Source organism: Clarias gariepinus, chromosome 28, assembly GCF_024256425.1.
Source record: "Clarias gariepinus isolate MV-2021 ecotype Netherlands chromosome 28, CGAR_prim_01v2, whole genome shotgun sequence".
Lineage (NCBI taxonomy): Eukaryota > Metazoa > Chordata > Actinopteri > Siluriformes > Clariidae > Clarias > Clarias gariepinus.
The window spans coordinates 16,678,818-16,698,413 of NC_071127.1; the positions used below are offsets into that span (position 1 = coordinate 16,678,818).

At 39.2% G+C, this 19,596-nt stretch overlaps 1 protein-coding gene across 2 annotated transcripts; it reads left to right on the forward strand.

Moving 5' to 3' along the window:
* Positions 1–1,819: 1,819 nt before the first annotated feature.
* shisa7b (shisa family member 7) lies at positions 1,820–9,562 on the forward strand. Of its 2 annotated transcripts, XM_053490112.1 has the most exons (5): positions 1,820–2,803; positions 2,918–3,066; positions 5,535–5,591; positions 6,188–6,373; positions 6,462–9,562. In XM_053490112.1, exons 1-5 carry the CDS (start codon positions 2,115–2,117, stop codon positions 7,265–7,267), a joined length of 1,887 nt encoding a protein of 628 aa, XP_053346087.1. In that variant the 5' UTR covers positions 1,820–2,114; the 3' UTR covers positions 7,268–9,562. The 2 variants fall into 2 exon arrangements, with proteins under 2 accessions (XP_053346087.1, XP_053346088.1); XM_053490113.1 differs by lacking the exon at positions 5,535–5,591.
* The last annotated feature ends 10,034 nt before the right edge of the window (positions 9,563–19,596 follow it).

Consider the following 19,596-nt stretch of genomic DNA (forward strand, 5'->3'; position numbering starts at 1 on the left):
TTACGAGCCAGGGTTCTTCGCAAAAAATCTCAATTTGCGCACGTTGAAGTACTCGACTTCTTTTTGCTCTTCATCTAGTGCCAAACGTTACCTGTGCCAAGTCGACTCGAGAAGGGGGGGGGAATATAAATATATTTCAACTGCTCCTTTTTTTTTTTTTTTTCAAATATTTCTCAATCCAACCCTTTTTAATCTTACCTTCAACATGAACTTACACATGAAGTGCTTTAATCAGGAGTGACTGTTAGCTGTGCAATTAACCTCATTCAGACTGGTTGGAATTCGTCCTTAATTGAGCGACCAAAAAACAACAACAACAAAAAAAACGGTTCGACAGAAGCTTCCCTAATTCCCACAAAGTGACCTGCTGCTAATTTTTGTCCTTGGCATGTTTCCGCTTCATCAATCAACCTGTGAGCCATTCTGTGCTTCGGCATTTACTTCAATTCTTCCCTGATTCCTGCCTGTGCACTAGAGATTTGTCTTCGTAAAAAAAAGAACTTTTCAAGCCATAGCTTGTATAGCCATCCTTGTCATGACAGTTAATGAGATTAAAATATTTTTACGAATTTGATTTATAAAAAAAAAAAAAACAGGTTCAAAAGTATATTCAGGGATACTCTTGAAGCCAGTGACAAGAGTGCGTTCTGCCATGTTCACCAGCATATAATGAGCCATTAGTAAGTTTACATGAGTTTTCCACTAAAGCCGGACACGTTAGAAGTAAAAATACTAATCAGTACTGTAAATCCGGAGGAGAAAATCACTTGTCGCCCTAAACGTTTTTTTTTCTTCTTCTTTGTTTTTCCCCCACATCTGGATAAATGACTCGTATACGGACAGACCTGCATATTTCCCGACTTGTTTATCAAGTCACCATTAACACATGCTGCTTGATAGCTTTCAGATGCTTCTAAAGTCTTCGGGATGAGCTATCTTCTTGTATAAAAAAAAAAAAGACAAGCACTTCCTCAGTGCTTCATTTGTCAATCACATTTTTTGATCTGAATTATTTTAATAGTCATACCGTGTCGTCTCAAGAACTTCCTAAAGACGCTGTATTCACGTATGCAAAAAACAAAACAACAGTTTTTCCAAGCTCTTTGTGTGTTTCACGCTTTTATTACCGTTGCCACAACCACAAAAAAAAAAAACACAAAAAAACTGCCCCGCGGATTTCTTTACATGATGTCATTTTACACGCGTGCCATAAATTTAAACTGTTAGCTAAGAAGAGACTGTCATTTTTTTCTTACTTTTTTTCTTGAAAGAATTTTTCACTTTAAACAGTGCCATGTTATAGAAGCAAGAACGTTTTTTTTAACCCATTTAATAAAAATACACTGAATATAGAGATTATAGAAATATAACCTTACAGTAGACTTCAATATACAAGTTTACACTGGAAGAGAGAAGTTTACACGTTCCCGCCCTTAAGGTGGACTAATTGGGCGTCCAGACAGTTTGTTGGAATGTGATGGTTCATTTAGACAAGCGTAAAATATATACATACGTATTAAAAGAAACAATAGTTTAAAGTGTGTTAGTGATTATTATAATATTATATATATATATATATATATATATATACATATATGGTTAAGATTTTCATTGAAATTCGTGTCACGAATTTCTAATAACAAACCGTTTGCACAGCTAAATTTATTTTTTACAATTTAAACTTTTACATATGGTCTATCATATTCAGATGCAAAAGTTTTTTTTTGTTTTTGTTTTAGATTAAAATGAAATCCGTAAAACATTCATTTTTTATGTATAAATGGAATAAGTGATGTTTTTTTATTGTTACAGGAAACGTTGATATTCTTGTAGTATACAGACATCATGCCGTATAATTCCATGTATTCTTCAAATTTCAACTTGAAATTTTTTTAAATTAGCAAAATTTGTTAGCTTAAAAAAGTTAGGCGTGCATTTTGCATGGCATTTGAGGATAAGCTAACGAATTGAAGGAAAGAAGCTACCGTCTTGTATATGTTACATGTTGTCAGCGTGCCATACAGCTTTCTTTCCCGACACACCAGCATTTTGTATAATTAAGAACTGATTTGTTCAAAGTGCTACTTTGTTCTTGAGAAGCCCGCGTCGTCAAGATGCCGTTTGCTGCCATTTTGTGTTTTTTTCTTTTTTTGGACCATGTGCTATTCACAGTGGCGGTTAGTTCGGAACGCCACTCGGCCAATGGCAGGCCACTGTTGCTTCTGTTGCGAGGTTGGGGCAAAGGAAGCCCGCCCCCTATACTGAAAGGGAAGGCGAAGGAGGCGGCGGCCATTGCAGTGGAACCAGACGTAGCTGAGATCCCTGCAAAGCCTCTTCCTCAGATCATGCTCCCTCGCAATATGACAGCCGATGCCCTGAAACCGCCGCTAGGGGCTGCGCAGGTGGCACCGCCGCCGCGCCGTCTGGTGGATGTCGACGTATGCAGGGGATACTACGATGTAATGGGACAGTTTGACAACACCTTTAACTGCACGAAGGGCACTTACATCTACTGCTGCGGCACTTGCTACTACCGCTTCTGCTGTGAGCATCAGCGCAACCGGCTGAACCAGGACGGATGCACCAATTACAACTCGCCCATCTGGGCCAACACACAGGTGCCTGCCACTCAGCCCCCAAGCCGTTCGGATCCAGACTTTGACCCTTTGCAGCAGCAGAGCAACAATACAGTTTATGTCATTGGTGGGGTCATCTCTTTCACGTTGGTCGTGGCCATCGGGGTGAAGGTGGCTTTTCGCAAGGTCTCCCGTAGACCCAGGAACCGAGACCTCAACATGCCCAGGTGAGTAAAACATTTTTTACATATACTGTCTATAAACAGAATTCTTTGTGTCAGTTTCTGTATGGTAGACTTCGCCGTTCTTCTATTAAGCCTTTTTTTTACTCTTTTTGTCAGGGCACTCGTTGATATATTGCGTCATCAGTCCAGCCCGGTACAGCAGAGTGAGAGGAACAACAGCACCACCATCACCTCCAGCAAAGCCGCTCTGGGCCGGCAGGCTAAAAACCATTACACACCCGTCATCCAGAGCAAAGACAACCGGAGTAAGTATTGTGCATATAATGCAGAGTTTAAATAACATACATACAGTGGCTTCAAAAGTACTGGAATAGCAAGGTTAATTGTTTTGTTTTTGCTGAACACTAAAGTCATTGAAGTTGAGATCTGAAGATAAGTAGAAGATGATGGATCAGATTTTAAGGTTCTATGTCCTGATATTTACAACTAGATATGTTAAACAACTTGGAACATGGAACGTTAGCTTGAACCCATGCATTTTTAGGTGATCAGAAATATCGGAACATACAGTATGATCTGGTATCACCGTGACGTCACAGTGGCTTAGGGGTTACCACTGTCACCTTGCACCTCCAGCGTCTGGGTTGGCCTATACCACTTATATCCCATATACAGGGTCGTGGGGAGCCTGGAGGCTATCCCAGGAGACTTATGGTACAAGGCGGGCTACATCCTGGACAGGGTGATTTGGAAACGCCAGTTAACCTAATCTGCATGTCTTTGGAACGTGAGAGGAACCCGAGTACCTGGGAAAACCCACCAAGCACGAGGAGAACATGCAAACTCCAAGCACACAGACTCCGAGGCAGGAATCCCGAACCCCCAACCCTGTGAGAAGAGACACCTGTAAGAAGCTGCATTACAAGCCTGGAAGAACATCATACGCAAGAAGAATACAACAGTTGTCCTATTTAATTAACTTCAAGACGATCAAGACTTCCAAGACTTTTCCTTACATAAACATAGTGTGTGATCTGCCACCAAAAGTTCTGTTTACAATGTTGTTTAACACACATAGATCTAAATATCAGAAAATGAAAGCTGAAATTGTGACTTACAATTTGTAATAATAATAGTTGACTTACATAACACATGTAAGTATCAGACCATCACACCCATATTGGGTTCTTCCACCCAAACTGCTCTAACAAAGTTGAAAGTATAGGATGTCTATACTTTCCCTTCGCTTGAACTAAGAGGGCCAAACTTGCTCCAGCATGACGATTTTCCCCGTGTACAAACCGAGCTCCAGGAAGACAGGGTTTGCCCTGAACTTAAGCATCCTGCACTGAGATCTTGACAGATCTCCACCCCACTAGACACATTTAGGACGAACTAGAGCACAGAGACCTCCTGTCCCACCATCACCACCCAACCTTACGAATCCTCTCGCAACTGAATGAACACAACTCCCACAGCTACACTCCAAAATCTAGAGCAAGGGCTTCCCAGAAGAGTTCAGGTTATTACAGTAGAGAGCGACCGAATTTGAAATGGAATGTTTAATAAGCACATATGGGTGTGATGGTTAGATGTCCATATATGGTTTGTCATCATATAATTTGTTCAGAACCCAGATTTATTAGAAGCTGGACTAATTATTATCAGTCCAGTTTTTTCTGTTTAAGTTTAAGGAAGCAAAAACTTTAACACATACTCAGATTAGTGACATTATGATCACCTGCCTAATATTGTAAACATTAAAGCACTTTTTGTAAGTCGCTCTGGATAAGAGCGTCTGCCAAATGCCTAAATGTAAATGTAAATGTAATATTTAGTAGGTCTCACCTTTCTACTGGAACCAGCTTTATGCTTTTCATCCATTTGATCTACACTAACTCTTCCACACGGGCCAGCCTTGTGCATCGAAGAGTCCTTGGCCACCCATGATCCTGTCGTAAGTTCAACGGTTTCCCTTCATTGGATCAGTTTTGGTATGACTTGACCACTGCAGTCCACAAGGTCTGCAGTTTCGGAGTTTCTCTGACCCAGTTGTCTAGCCTGCTCATTTATTCTTCTTCCAACACATCAACTTCAGGAACGAGGGTTTACTTGCTGCCTAATATATCCAACACACTTCCAGCTGATATTGTAACAAGACATTAGGGCAGGTGTAGCTCAGTGGTTAAGGCATTGGACTACGGTTCGGAAGATCCCAGGTTTAAACCTGTTGGGCCCTTGAGCAAGGCCCTTAACCTTTAAATAACTCAGATGTATAATGAAATAAAAAATGTAAGAGCGTCTGCCAAATGCCTAAATGTAGAATGTTTTAAAAATGTGAGAAGGGCCACATTGTAATGGTTAGAAAACTGGGTCAGAGCACCTCCAAAACTGCAGCTCTTATGGGATGTTCCTGGTCTGCGGTGGTTGGGAAAACCAAAAGTCACCCAAGGAAGGAAAACCGGTGAGCTGGAGATGGAGTCATGTGTGGCCAACGCTCACTAATGCAAATGGAGAGTAAAGGCTGGCACGTGTAGTCCGATCCAATAGAAGAGCTAGTGTATATCAAATTGGTAAAAAGCTTAATGCTGGTTCCAGTAGAAAGGTATCAGAACACACTGTGCATTACTATTTTGGTGGCAAAGGGGGAACCTACTCAAAATTAAAGCTAGTGGTTATGACGTTATGGTTGATCAGTGTAAATGCATAAATACATGCATGAGTTTGGAGGAGTAGAAACATTAAGATCTGGTTTTGCATTGCTTTTTTGCAGTTGGGAAACACAACATAATCCAGTCTGGGTCTAGCCCCAAACACACAGCTACTATAGGTAAGTCAAAGAGTAGAAGCTGTGTGTCTATCTATTTTGTCTCTCTTTAACTGTGAAATTAAATAATACAGAGATGATATTGCTTAATAACAGACAAGGCTGTGTGAATGGGAAAATCTTTTTTATTATTCTGTCATTTCTAAGTATGACATGACCCAACTCAAACCAGAGAGACACAAACATGATGGAGAGAAAAAAAAGAGAGAAATGTTTCAGTTTAAAAGAAAAAAAAAGCACTTACACAGCAGTTAGTAAAGTCACCAGAGAAGTTACAGTAATAGTAATTAGCCAACAGTGAAGTAAAGCTGCCAGCGGCTTTATAACTCTATTTCCCTAATGAGGTTTTTTTCTCCTGTTTCAACTCAGCATGATCAAACTGTTACATATGCAGTTTGCATTTAAATGTTTTCTATATATAAAAATAATTCACATTTACCTCCGTTATACATTGACAGGTCAGTATTCACCAACATTGCTGATGCATACTGTAGCTGATATGTTACTTTGATAGAACCAACATTTGTTCCTGAAGTTTTGCCTAGTTTTTGTAGTGTGGATGGTGTTTAGCTTCAATCCCATCTCCTCTGTTTCATCAGAGCGTGTACCACGGATGAACAACGCCCAGCTGACCTCACCAGGACCGCTGATGTCCAGCAAGACCAACAACACGGGCCATCATTTAACCTTCTCTCATTCCTTTCACGACCTGGCCCAGCTCCCTCCGGCATATGAAGCTGTTATGAAGCCTGATATTAATCGTTATTCCTCCCTCAAGAGACTAGGTGAGTTGTGTGAATGTATTTAAATAAATTTGGACATTAATGGCCCGATTGCAAAACTGTACCTAATTTGTCTCCCGACTTGACGCAGAAAAAGATCTGGACGATTACACAAGTTATTATACCTCAAAAAGACGAGCCAACGACACGCCACCTTCCTTCCACTCCTCCCAGCATCAACTGCATTGGGGCGGTGATTACACTTTAGGGGCAAGGGGTACGCTGCCTTTACACACATCCCGACCCCAAGTACATGTACCTACCTCTGCGTGCACACCAAATCCTTACCCTTTACCCCAGTCACCGTACAGTCCTACCTTTACGACAGTAAGCCAGCCTCCACGCCGAGTGATGTCTCAAGACCAACTGCTGGCCTTGGGGGAGGGAAACACCCTGTCTTACTTGTCGAAGAACCAGCAGCACCAGTATTACAAAGCCATGGCCACCAGCAAGAGTTCCAACTCAAAGGCACTGAGGAAGTCCCACGAACGCCTCCTGTTGTCGCCTGAGGAAGGAATGATGGGAAGCGCATTGGGTGACTACGGAGGGATGATGTCTCACCTCAGCCACCAAAAGAAAACGCAGTCCCAGCAGAACGTCTGCGTGACCCCGTTACTTGACCGACACCACATGATCAAGATGAATTCGCACCCGACATCCGGCTGTGAACCGGAGTTCACATCCATTGTCGGGCATGGCCATGGAACCGGCACTCTGGGGGGTTGGGGGGACGGTCATGGTTCTGGCGGCGCTGCCGGATCGATAGGCCAAAGTACCCGCAGGATGGCGTTTGCTGCAAAGCGGCAGAACACCATCGAACAGCTGCACTTTCTCCCCGGGGCGGGCGGAGGAAGTCAGGCACTTTGGACAGGAAGTAAAAATGAAGTCACGGTGTGAGAACAGGGGTGAGACATAAGAAGGAAGAAGAAGAAGAAGAAGAAGAAGACAGAAAATGAGGGATCAGAGAAAGATTATACATATTCGCTTGAATGGACGAAAGGACAAACACACGATGGGAGCGTATAAGTTCGAAAGACGTGATGAGATGTGCAAAACAGGTAGGATGGAGGAAGGGGGAAAAAAAGCATTCGATTGAGGAGCAACGCAGTACTCGTGCTAGGAGAACTCTGTATACTGCTAGAACAGATGGGAGGTAATTCATGGTTCTGGAGATCCGTTTATGCCCCTTGCTGCTTGTTGCTAAGAAACAGGATAAAATACACCCTTGTTATATGGAGGTATTTTTAGGAGGAAACCATGTGGATAGTTAAGATTCCTAGTTTTAACTCATCTGAATGTGTATACAGTATATACATGTTCTTAGACCCATTGCATCTGCAACTATTGAGCCATACCTTTAGTTAAAAAAAAATGTAATAAGATAATAATAATAATAATAATATATACAACAAGAATGAAAAACATGTTGGAGGTTCTCTCCAACACGAATCGTCTCATATGATTTTATATGATGTAAAGCTTAATAGTACTGAGGAAAGGACTTAATACGTTAAATACAGACTGGTGTATTTATGACGATTGCGCTTTTACAGTATGAACTTTCCAGATGTGATCATGGCTTCACAAATAAATATTGATGTGCAGTTTTAAGTGAGCGATGAGGACCGAAAAAAAAAAATTTAAAACAAATCGAACATTTAAACGATTTAAATAGCGGTCCAGCAGATGAACTAATTAAGAAGCTGTTCAGCTTGACTCTTTTTTTGTAATCCAGCTTGGGGTAGATCTGGATGAAACGTTTGACTAGAAGCCTCCAGTCACATTGTTTTTTTAAGAAAAGGAAAAAAAAAATTTGCGATACCATGGCTTTATCGTGGTACTTTTTAAAAGGTGCCTCTGAGAGCAATATGCGCTGGCCCATGAAAGAATCTAAAGGCCTTGTGGTCTGCAGTTAGACTTTTATTTATTTAATTTTTTTTAAAGTGTGGCAAAATTTTTTAAAAATCTATTTAAAAATAAAACAGCCGCGCCCTGATTTATCAGGTCTGACCATTTAAAGGAATCCTACATACTACATACCGTATGACCTCCCTAGTCCTGATTCCTGACCTTCGGTCTGTTATTGTAGAAGTGTGGCAGAAGATTAATAAATTAATTATGAGCATGCTTTGTCGTCAACAAAACTGCAGACACAATTTGTAACAGTTGATTACTGTATTAGGGGGACAGGGAAAGGGGATGGGGACTTGTTGGACTCTTTATTCCAAGGGCTATTCTGAAACTTTTACCTGTACGTCTCCGCTTCTGTGTGTGTATATGTGTGTTTTGTTTTTCTTTCTTTCTTTCTTTTTTTTAATGAACATGTGTCAGTGTAAACGGCACAGCTCTAGAATAAAATGCAGAAAAACAACAGATATAGCTAACTATGTAACCTGCCAAGTTGAATACACTGTAATATATTAAGATACGTGTTATTTTCTGATAAACACGCAGGCTGGTTTTGGTATATTCTGAAAAGTTTTTTTTTTTTTTGTCAAAGAACTGTATATTTCTTCACTGTATACTCACAGGCACTCACAGGCAGTTGTGTATTGGATGCCTGCGACACTTCATATGCTTGAATTAAACAAAAAAAATTATAATAAATGAATAAATAAACAGACCTGGCCTGAAATATGTCCGAAAAATATTATCCTGAAAATGAATATTTCAGCTTTTTGAAAAATTTATTCCGATATACAACGTACAAGAATTTTATATCAATTTATACAGTATTAAAAACGAACAAAAAAAAAAGACTGAAATCGATTCTGTGTTAAAACCAACTATCAGTGTTCACATCATAGTTAATGTTAGCTTCTTTTTGCTTCCATTTCTGTGACTTTCCTTTTTTTTATTCTTTTTTTTTTAGTTACTATACGACTTCCTAGTGGATCCTATACTTTGTAATTAATGACAAAAAGAAGCAATTAAACTGAAAAGAGGAAAAGCATGACGATATCAAAAAAAAAAAAAAATGCCAGTGTTGATGTCATTACTGCTGATTAGTGATGTCAGGGTGTGTATGTTTCTTCCTGTTTGTGTGTCTGTGTTTCTGTGCCTGCGTGTATTTCCGAAATCTGTCTTTTGGAATGCTGAATCTCACATTTTATCTGACTTTTAAATCTGAATTGTCAGACAATGTGCAAGGAAAAATTAAACCCCGAAAAAAAATACTTTATTTTCTGTTTAGACAAGTGTCCTCTTTTTTTCCATTTTTTTTTTATTTTGAAATGCTTATAATAAAGTCATAACATTTTCTAAACCTGGATTAACTAAAAATATTTTTAAACCTTTGATTTGGGATTTTGGTTATTTATTACAGACACACAAAGTGTAATATTCAGATTGAAATTTTTCCAATACAGTATCAGTTCAGTTTTCACATCGATCAGCCATAACAGTAACACCGCAAAACATTATTAACACATTAACATTGATTATCAATTACATACCAGCAAATGGAAATGTATGTATGTAACCTGGAAACGGATCGTGTGCACCCAAGGTGCCCATGGACCCAACAAGCCCATGGAGACCAAAGTCCAGTCTGTCTGGTCCAAACTCAGAGAAATGCCAATGAAAAAAAAAAAAAAAGTCAATGCTGGCCAAAATAGAAAGCCAACAGAGCACCACAGATCACTGGTCATGACGCCAAGCAGGAAACAAGCCCAAAGGCCACTGACCTGGCCTTCAAATTCCCCAGATTCCAATCTGATCTGAAATTCCAATCCATGTTGGCCTCACCCTACAACCCACACCACCCAAAGGATCCTTTGCCAACACCATGGTGCCTAATATCACAGCACACCCCTAGAGATCTTGTGGAGTCATGCCCTGAGGATCCAGAGCTGTCCTGGTGGCAAAAGGAGAACCTGGGTAGAATGTTTCACTTTGTAATGTTATGGCCGATCAGTGTATTTTATATGTATAACCGATTTTAAAGATAACCCCAGAACTACAAGTGCCATTTTACTGGATTTATTAATGCTGAAAGGTTGGTTGTTTTTTGCAATAAGTATTTTTTTGCATATGGCCTCCACACCACCAGATACCAGGTACCAACTGTATTATCGCCAACCTATCATACCTATCATATTTAATATCTGATTTGTACATTATTGTACGTATATATATTTTTTTTATATTTCTTACAGGATAAGAAATGTGGATGTTTTTATGGATGTACAGTGCTACAGAGAGGAACTACAAGATCAACACATAACATAACATTTAAACCACTAATGTGAAGTAAATGGTATTGATTGTTTCCTTGAATATTAGTCAGCAAGTAAACGATAATTTCTCAGAATGTGTTGGAAGCGTAATCTGAATAACTTCGTCAAGAGCCAAATTGTGATGGCTAGAAGAATGGATCAGCCAAGGATCTCCAAAACAGCAGGTCGTTTGTGGTGTTTCTGGTATGCAGTGGTTAGTACCTACCAAAGGCTGTCCAAGGAAGGACAACCCGTGGACCAGCAACAGGGTCATGGGCAGTCAAGGCTTGCTGAAGTGCATGGGGAGTATTATATAGTCCAGGTATGCAAGTTCAATCATAGAGAGCTGCAGTCCTGCAGAATTCAGCTCCAACTCTGAAAAAAAAAAACCCTGCAGCCTTAGTAATCTTTAAGATCTTGATGAGCTTGTTTAGGGGTGTTTGATTAGGGTTGGAGCTGAACTCTGCAGGACCGAATTTGCCTACTCCTGGTCTAGTCCATCTTGCCCAAGATCTACAAAAAAGCTACAGTAGAATCCTGCCATTCGTTTGGACCCCTTCATTGCAGTGGTACTCCACTCCACCAGCACATTCCAAATAGGGTTAAGGTCAGGACTCTGAAAATGTTATGATTCCTTATGCTCCCAAAACCACTTTGTGGATTGGAATGTGAGTCTGTGCCATCAGGAAAGAAAAACTCCATGGATGTGATGACCTGGTCATTTAGAACATTTATGTCATCATCTGATTTAATTAATTTTTTTTTATAAACTGAAGCAACCCCAGATCATAACACTGTCTCCAGCGGCTTGGTTGCATCACTCCAGGTGTTTCCCTTCCTACCCCATCAGAGATGCCCATCAGTATTAGTGTAAACTCATCAGACCACATGATTTTTTTCCTTTGCTTCAAAGGGGCAGGTGTAGATCAGTGGTTAAGGCATTGGATTATGGTTTGGAAGATCCCAGGCTCAAACACCACAACCACCAAGTTGCCACTGCTGGGCCCTCAACTGCTCAGATTTATAATGAGATAAAAAAAAAAAGTAAGTTGCTCTGGATAAGGGCATCTGCTAAATGTAAAGCCCAATCTTTACATGCCAATCTTTTAAATTGAAGACTTTATTTTATTGATTTGACTAACACATGGTTTTCTTATGGCTGTACAGCCGTTTAGAGAAAAGTTGAATCATTGTTTGATTTAAAGGAGTGGTGGGAGTACAACCTTTTTCATTTACAACTGATTTTTTCACTAAGATTTTTGACACCAATAAACTACAAACCCTTGAGCTAGACCGAACAGATGGGTCATTCATTTACATTTACATTTGGCAGACGCTCTTATCCAGAGCGACTTACATTTTTATCTCATTATACATCTGAGCAGTTGAGGGTTAAGGGCCTTGCTCAAGGGCCCAACAGGGGCAACTTGGTGGTTGAACCTGGGATCTTCCGAACTGTAGTCCAATGCCTTAACCACTGAGCTACCCCTGGCCATTCATCCAAAGACTCCTGGCTCTATGCAGGCCCAATGTCTAATAAAAGGGACATTCAGAATTTGTTCTACTTTGCACTATTATTTCTTTTTCTGACATTATTATTTTATTATAAATGTTTTATAGTGTTATCAGATCTCTGTACTTCAATGTATACATAATATATACAGTGGCAAGAAAAGTTTGTGAACCTTTTAGAACTTTATAGATTTTTGCATTAATTTGTCATCAATTGTGATCTGATCCTCATCTAAGATTATTAATAGATATAATGTGCCTAAAATAATTTTTAGTCTTTACTGAATAAACTTCGACATTCATAGTGGACAAAGTAAGTGAATGCTCGGAATGGACCCCCCAATGTTCTTCTTAGTAAGTAGCGAATTCCTTTGTGGACACCCAACTTGTTCAATGTTTTATATACTTATGGCTCATGAACACAGATGTTAGCCAGTTCCAATGATGCCTTCAAATCTGTGACTGTCACTCAGGGTTGTTTCTTTACCTCATTGATGATTCTTTGTTGTGCTCTTGGGGTCATTTTGACTGAACTCCCTGTGTTTCCATTTGCCTAACTGTAGACTGGTGAATTTCTAAAGTCTTTGAAATCACTTTGTAACCCTTTCCAGCTTTATGTAATTTCTTATGAAGAATTCTTGATTGTAGATCCTCTGAAAGCTCTTTTTTGGTGAGGCATGGTTCACGTTGGCGTAAGTTGGAGTGGTTTTTATTCAGTCAAAGTAGCTATAGTCCACACCCCCAAACTCTTTCTTAAGAAAGACTCCTGGTATGCTAACACCTGACTCCAATTATCTTTTTTTGAGGTATTTTCCACTAGCAATATGGATTTTTTATGGTTGTTCTCAATAAACACATGAAAGATCAACATTTTCTCATCAGAATCACATTTTATGACGAGCTAATGCAGGGTGCAGTGGCGGCTCAGTGTGTCAAGGCTCTGAGTTACAGATCGGAAGATCAGCGGTTCGAGCCCTGGCACCGCCAGGTTGCCGCTGTTGGGCCCTTGAGCAAGGCCCTTAACCCTGTCTGTTCCAGGGGTGCTGTAAATTGGCTGACCCTGTGCTCTGACCCCTGCCTGCCAACAAGAAGCTGGGATATGTGAAGAATTAAAACATTTTCCTGCATATCGTACTGTGTATGTGACAAATAGAATATGAAATTCCAAAAGGTTCCCATACTTTTTCTGCAAAACTCTATCCTATCAGTCTACTGTACAATCTTGGATTTGCCTAGACCATGTTTTGTAGACTTTTTAAAGTCATGTCCCCATTACACACAGTTCTCAGCAAGCTTCTTCTCCCAAAAAAATAATAAAATAAGAGGATGATTTGCCCTTGTATTGATAACAAGTCAAATCAGAAAGAAGTATGAATATCCAGTCCCTCTTGTCCAAACACCTGCAGAGAAAATTACTTTTGGTACACTGAATGAGATATTGATTACTGTGCCATTATTCAAACACCCGAATTCCTTTGTCTGTTTTGTCATGGAGGTTGATCCATTAGAAGTACAAATTGGAGTGGTCGCATCACATCAGTGTTAACCCTCGAAAAATCTATGTACTAATTATTCTCACAATCAATAACTTCTGGCCATTAAGCTGACATTTAAGGAGTGGCAACAACCCCTCAAAGTTGTTCCCCTCCTGTTCCTGGTCCTCACTAATCACCAACATTTTGGAGAAAATCACATCAGCCCATGACTCAGCTCCAAACAAACAGGTGTACCTTTTTTTCAAATTTTTTTTTTTTCGTTTGTTATTTAACCATCTCCTAAAGACCAGGTTGGAAAGACAAAAACGCAGGTACAATGTCTCAGTTGTTAAATAAAAACATATCGATGAAGGAACCAGAAAAGAATTTGACCTCCTGGCTGCACCAGGTTGTTAGCCATGCCACCTTTTAAAGAAGTGTACTCATTAGTGGAAAATGACGCTGATCAGAGTAGCGTCATCTGTAAACTGGGTGAGTTTAACAGACAGGTAACAAGAGATGCAGCTGTTTGTATCTAATGAGAAGAGCAAAGGGAAAAGCACAAACCCTTGTGGCACTGCAGCTTTAAGAATCTGAACGGCTGACAAGGAACCCTTCTCAGCTCATAATCTAGTGGCATGTGAAGGACGGGAAGCTGAAGGTGAAGGATTTTTTTTTTGGCAGCTCTGTAGCTGAAACCCAAAAACAGCATCCAACATTACACATTACGTAGACCCCAGGAGAATCCAGATGTTGGTGGATGCAATAAATACCCATGTTGAAGACATAATCGGTAGATGTTTTGGCAAACTTCAAAGGGTTGAGTTTTTTTTTTTCAAACAACTTAATCAGAACAGATGTCAAGGCAATCCTTGAAGTCAGTGATCTTGTAATTTTGGCATCACAATTATTGTAAAGGTCTTGAACAACCTGGAACAATGCGCAAATCCGGGGACTCATTAAATAGGTCTGGGAAGATGTTTGCCTATCAGTTAATCAGTGTAGTGAGTTTACAGGAGATGATGTTTATGTTCAGGTTTTGATTTGAAAGGTTTCCAATATCTAAGGATATTGGACGTGGTAAATTACTGACGACGAGCATTTTTAGATTTATTCGTAGTTGTATGGAAGATAGCGGGATTTTCATGGTCTTCAGAAGGACTCATTTTGCAAAGCACATTTATGTGTTGAAGAAATTTGTTACAACTTGCAGACCTTTAATTTTTGCTTAAGCTATACATTATTGTTGGGAAACTCAAACCAGTTGTCTCTCAAACCAGCAGTGGAACTGGTTTACCTGGTTGCCCAGGTGGGATTTAGTTTCACAGATGGATGACTTCTTTTTGTAAACTGTGAATTGTTGAATGTCTTTCTGTTCTGGGTTTTGTTTAGTGGATTTTCTTTAGGTTATGTGGTATCCTCCCATTGTCCAAAAGCATGCAGGTAATGCATGCCATTGTATTGAGTCCAGATTAGTTCTGTCTTTGCACTGAATGCAGGAGAACTCATGAGATTCTTGAAGACGTAATATTTTTACTCCTAGCACTTAAACAATCACAGAAACTGCAGAAGTCAGTCTTCTGTGGTGTGGATGATTGGCACCTTGTTTCTAGTGGTATGACAGCTACTGGATGTCAGTAAATGATCTCCTTGGCTGGCAATATCTGCTCTTCTGCACATACATGAACTAACCCTCCATCTACACTGTGTTTCAGGGTCACCAATAAAAACCAAGTGAAGACAGCGATAGTTTGGGAATTACAAAACCAGGCCAGTCAAACAGAATGTCCAATAGAATTTTAGTGCCTCGCCTAAGTCATATATACTCTGCATATCATGTAGACATTCTTATTATAACCTGGACCCCACATACACACTTTGCTCCAAGTTTTCATACATAAGAACATTTTATCATACCCAACATTTAAACAGTCAGGTCCACAAATACAACCCCTCCAAAAGTACTGGAACAGCAAAGCAAACTATTGTTTTTGCTATGCACTGATGTTAATTGGGTTTAATGAATCTGAAAAAAAAAAATCAGAATTTCAGCTTTCATTTCCTCATATTTACCACTGGCTTTGACAAACAGTTTAGAACAATGCACCTCTAATTTGGACCCACCCATTTTTCGTTTCGTTTAAACAATTAATAGCTCTGAATGAATGAAAATGAGTTACTGTTTTGAGCCCTGGGTTTTTTCATGAAGACTGCATTTGCTGTTAAAAGTTTGCTATTAAAAGTAAACATGCATACCTATCTATGGGGGAAAAAAGCAAGCCATTTTGAATCCAAGAAAAGGGGGAAATCAAACCGATCCATTGCACCAACCTCCACAGGGCAAATGTGAAGGTATCTCAATCCAACGTTTGAAGAAGACTTTAAGAACAGAATTATAGTGACCATATAGATGCAACATTAGCAAAAGGAGGCAGCATGGTAGCTTAGTGATTAGCACCGTGTCCTCACACCTCCAGGGTTGAGGGTTCGATTCCTGCCTCTGTGGAGTCTGTGAGCAAAGTGTTTGCATGGTCTCCCCATGCTTATGGGTTTCCTTCCACAGTCCAACGACATGCAGATTAAATTGGTTTTCCCAAATCGTCTGCAGGGTGTGTGAGAGTGTGTGCCCTGCGATGAATTGGTACCCCACCCTGTGCCCTAAGTCTCCTGGGATCCTGTAACCCTGTATACAGAATAAGCAGTAGTATAGAAGATGAATTAATTAATGAACATAAGTAATTGGCAGTTCAGTTTGGAATTTGCAAAGACATACAAAAATTAGCCAGAACATTCCTAGGAACTTAGTTAACCTCTTGCAAAAGTGGCAAAAAAGAAATAATTTAAACCATACAACCTCATTAGTCAAGCAGAGTGCAGGGAGTTTATGGCTTGAGCTTGCATGGCTGCTTCTGGAATGGGCTCATTAATCTTTATTGATGATGGAACTAATGATGGAGCGGCAGAATAAATTTAGAAGTTTACAGAAAAATTCTGTCTGCCACATTTGGTAATGCACCAAATATAGTTGAGAGGCACCTCAACCCACAGCAAGACAGTGTCCCAATGATATACTTGCCGTTCCAGTACTTTCGGATTGGACTAGATTTAACATTAACGGAATTATAGTTATTTCAACTGTTTCATAACACTTTATAATCATATGGCAAGAGCTTACAGCTTACAGCTCATAAAAAACAGTATCTCAAAATATTAGAATATTAAATTTTGATTTAAAGAAAATTACTATTCATACTGTATAAATACTATTGTATCACGGGGCCCGTTCAATACAGTACTGTACGTGCATGGGGAAGACTGCTGAATTAACAGTTGTCCAGAAGGTGATCATCAACATCCTCCACAGGAAGAGTAAGCCACTAAAGATATTTCATTGTTAAAATAGCTGGCTGTTTGCAGTGTCCCATATCCAATCATATTAATGGAAAGTTTACTGGAAGGGAAAATTGTGGTATGAAAAGGTACACAAACAAAGAGGAGCCTCAAGAAGATTATCAATAAAAAGTCAATTCAAGAACCTGGGAGTTGTTGATCACTCTTTCGGCCAAGTCATTTGCTCGTGTTAGTCTACTGTGTTTTATTAAGTCCAAAGTAAATGCAGCTATCTATCAGGACATTTTATGGAGATAGCAATTAGTACCTGCCCACAGTGCCAAAACTACCACTAACTGATTGACCAGTGAACTCGCCTGACTTGATCTCTATAGAGAATCTATGACTTATAGTCAAGCGCAAGATGAGAAACACATGATGCACAATACAGACCAGCTGAAGGCTGCTATCAAAGCAACCTGGTGTTCAATATAGCCTCAATGTAACTCATGCTGAAGGAACCCCAGCCACATAAATTAACATACTGTAATTGGACATTTCTGTGTTGTAAATCCTTTTTGATTGATCTTAGGAAATATTCTAATATTTTGAAATACCGATTTCTTATTTCATTTTCATGAGCTGTAAATTGTAATTATATAAGTTATAACCAAAAGGGCATGAAATGTTTCAGATTTAACTTTTCCACAATACATGTATTATAGTTTTTTTTTTTTTTTTATAGATGTATTGTAAATCCAACATAAAAAAGTGGTATGTTTATTTTAAGCTTTAATTTTCTGGGAAAATAATGGTGTAGATACAATGCACTGCTTTTAAATAGATGGAGAAAAATACCAACGTATATTCTACATTTTAGTGATTAAACGTTCGTGAGCAGTGCCTGATATTCTGTCCCATTCCTAAAGTTGGTTATTCTTGGTCTGTATTTTCAGAAGATCCAATCTACACCAGTCCTAGTGGTTAAGACAAAAGATAATATAAAGGTTTAATATAAATATGATGCAGGCATGTAAAATTTGGTTTTGAAATGTGCCTGACGAATGCATGGTTCAGTTATCCCAGGCATTGCAACAAAACATTCATACTGGGAAATCTTGAGATTGAGTCATGATGAAGCCACAGCCATCCATGACCAGCAGTCCATAATGACTTTACAGGCCCCGGGTAGCATTCCTCTCTCCCCTGTTAATAACAGAACTAGCCAATCCTGAATATCTGAGAGCACAGTTAGTGCTTTCCTCCAAGTGTGTCTCCAGCTGCTCTGTGTTGAAGCGTGAGCACCAGTTCAATACGACGTGTTGACTAAAGAGATTGTGATGTTTAAAGGAAGCTTGCGTGGGTCTTCTCTCTCTTGAGTTTGCAGCTGTTGTGAGATTCATCCGACCCTTTGAAACAGCACGTGAGAGTTTTCTAAAATGAAATCTTTTGTCTGTTTACTGTATATTAGAATAGAAATGTGGGCATATTTAAACTTGGAAGTAATTGTAGAATACTCATTTTTACTTTCATTATTTCTATTTTCCATTTAGTTCAACTGTTCTTGTTCTTATTTGGAAGGGAAGGAAAGTCACAAATCTAACACCCAACTGAAAGGCAATTAAAAAAAAACCTGAAACATTTATTGATCACTTTTATGGAGTATTAGTGAACCTGGCAAGAAACTTATCAACCTGCAAAGATGATCTTTCCAGTTTGACAGACCAAACTGGATTTTTTTTTTTCCAGCAGAGGTGCGCTTGCTTTTTGTGATCACTTTGAGCTGCCACCTTTAGAACGACACCGGCTCTATATAAATGAAAATGATAATCATGTTTATCTAGATGTACTCAACATGCCCTGGATACACCAAATCTGGTTTCCTTCCAAGTTTCTCCTCCACACTACAGTATAAATCTCAAAAATATACAGTGTATACAGTAAATATAGCCAATATATATAGTATACAAGTATATAGAGCATACACAGTGCGATACAAAAGTCTTGAGCCACCGTCATTTCTTCACGTCGAATTACCTTGAATTATGTAGATTAAATAAGAAAAAAAAATATGTTTTTACAACCTCAGCAGCAACCTCATTTCCCTCCTGTCTGTTCCAGCCACCCAGCTTTCAGCATAACCAGTATACTGATCAACTGTCACCATCTGCACCTGTTTCTCACTGGTCCGTGCATTAAGTTAGATGTTTTTTTTTATGCATGAATGATTCATAAAGTCACTCTGTGTCAAAAAATAACTATTTACATAAAAAAATTAAAAAAAACAAGAACGTCTGGCTCTTTGGAAGCAAAATATAAAGAAATGAGGGGGGCTCAAGACTTTTGCACAGTACTATATAATGTAACCTTTTCTTTCCTGCTCATTTCTTTGCCCTCGTCCAGCAGGTTGCATAACTGCACTTATTTCTACCTGGTTTCAAGCCTGCAGTCCTACAGTATTTTAATCACACACCACACACATTATAGCGTGTTTCTCATGGCTAAGTAATTTTATTACGGTAACTGTTTACAATGAGTTCTTTGTAAATTGCAGTAAATAATAATAATTTAAATAAATAGAAATGATTACATTGGGTATCAGTTGACTGAAAGTGAGGAGTGAGGAGTAATACACATAAAGCAGTAATGCAAAAGTAAAATAATAATAATAATAACAATTATAATAACAATA

Coding starts and splice junctions, on each gene's coding strand:
- shisa7b (XM_053490112.1), top strand. CDS start 2,115: ATGCCGTTTGCTGCCATTTTGTGTTTTTTTCTTTTTTTGGACCATGTG. Junction 2,804..2,917: donor CGAGACCTCAACATGCCCAG/GTGAGTAAAACA, acceptor TCTTTTTGTCAG/GGCACTCGTTGATATATTGC. Junction 5,592..6,187: donor CAAACACACAGCTACTATAG/GTAAGTCAAAGA, acceptor CTGTTTCATCAG/AGCGTGTACCACGGATGAAC.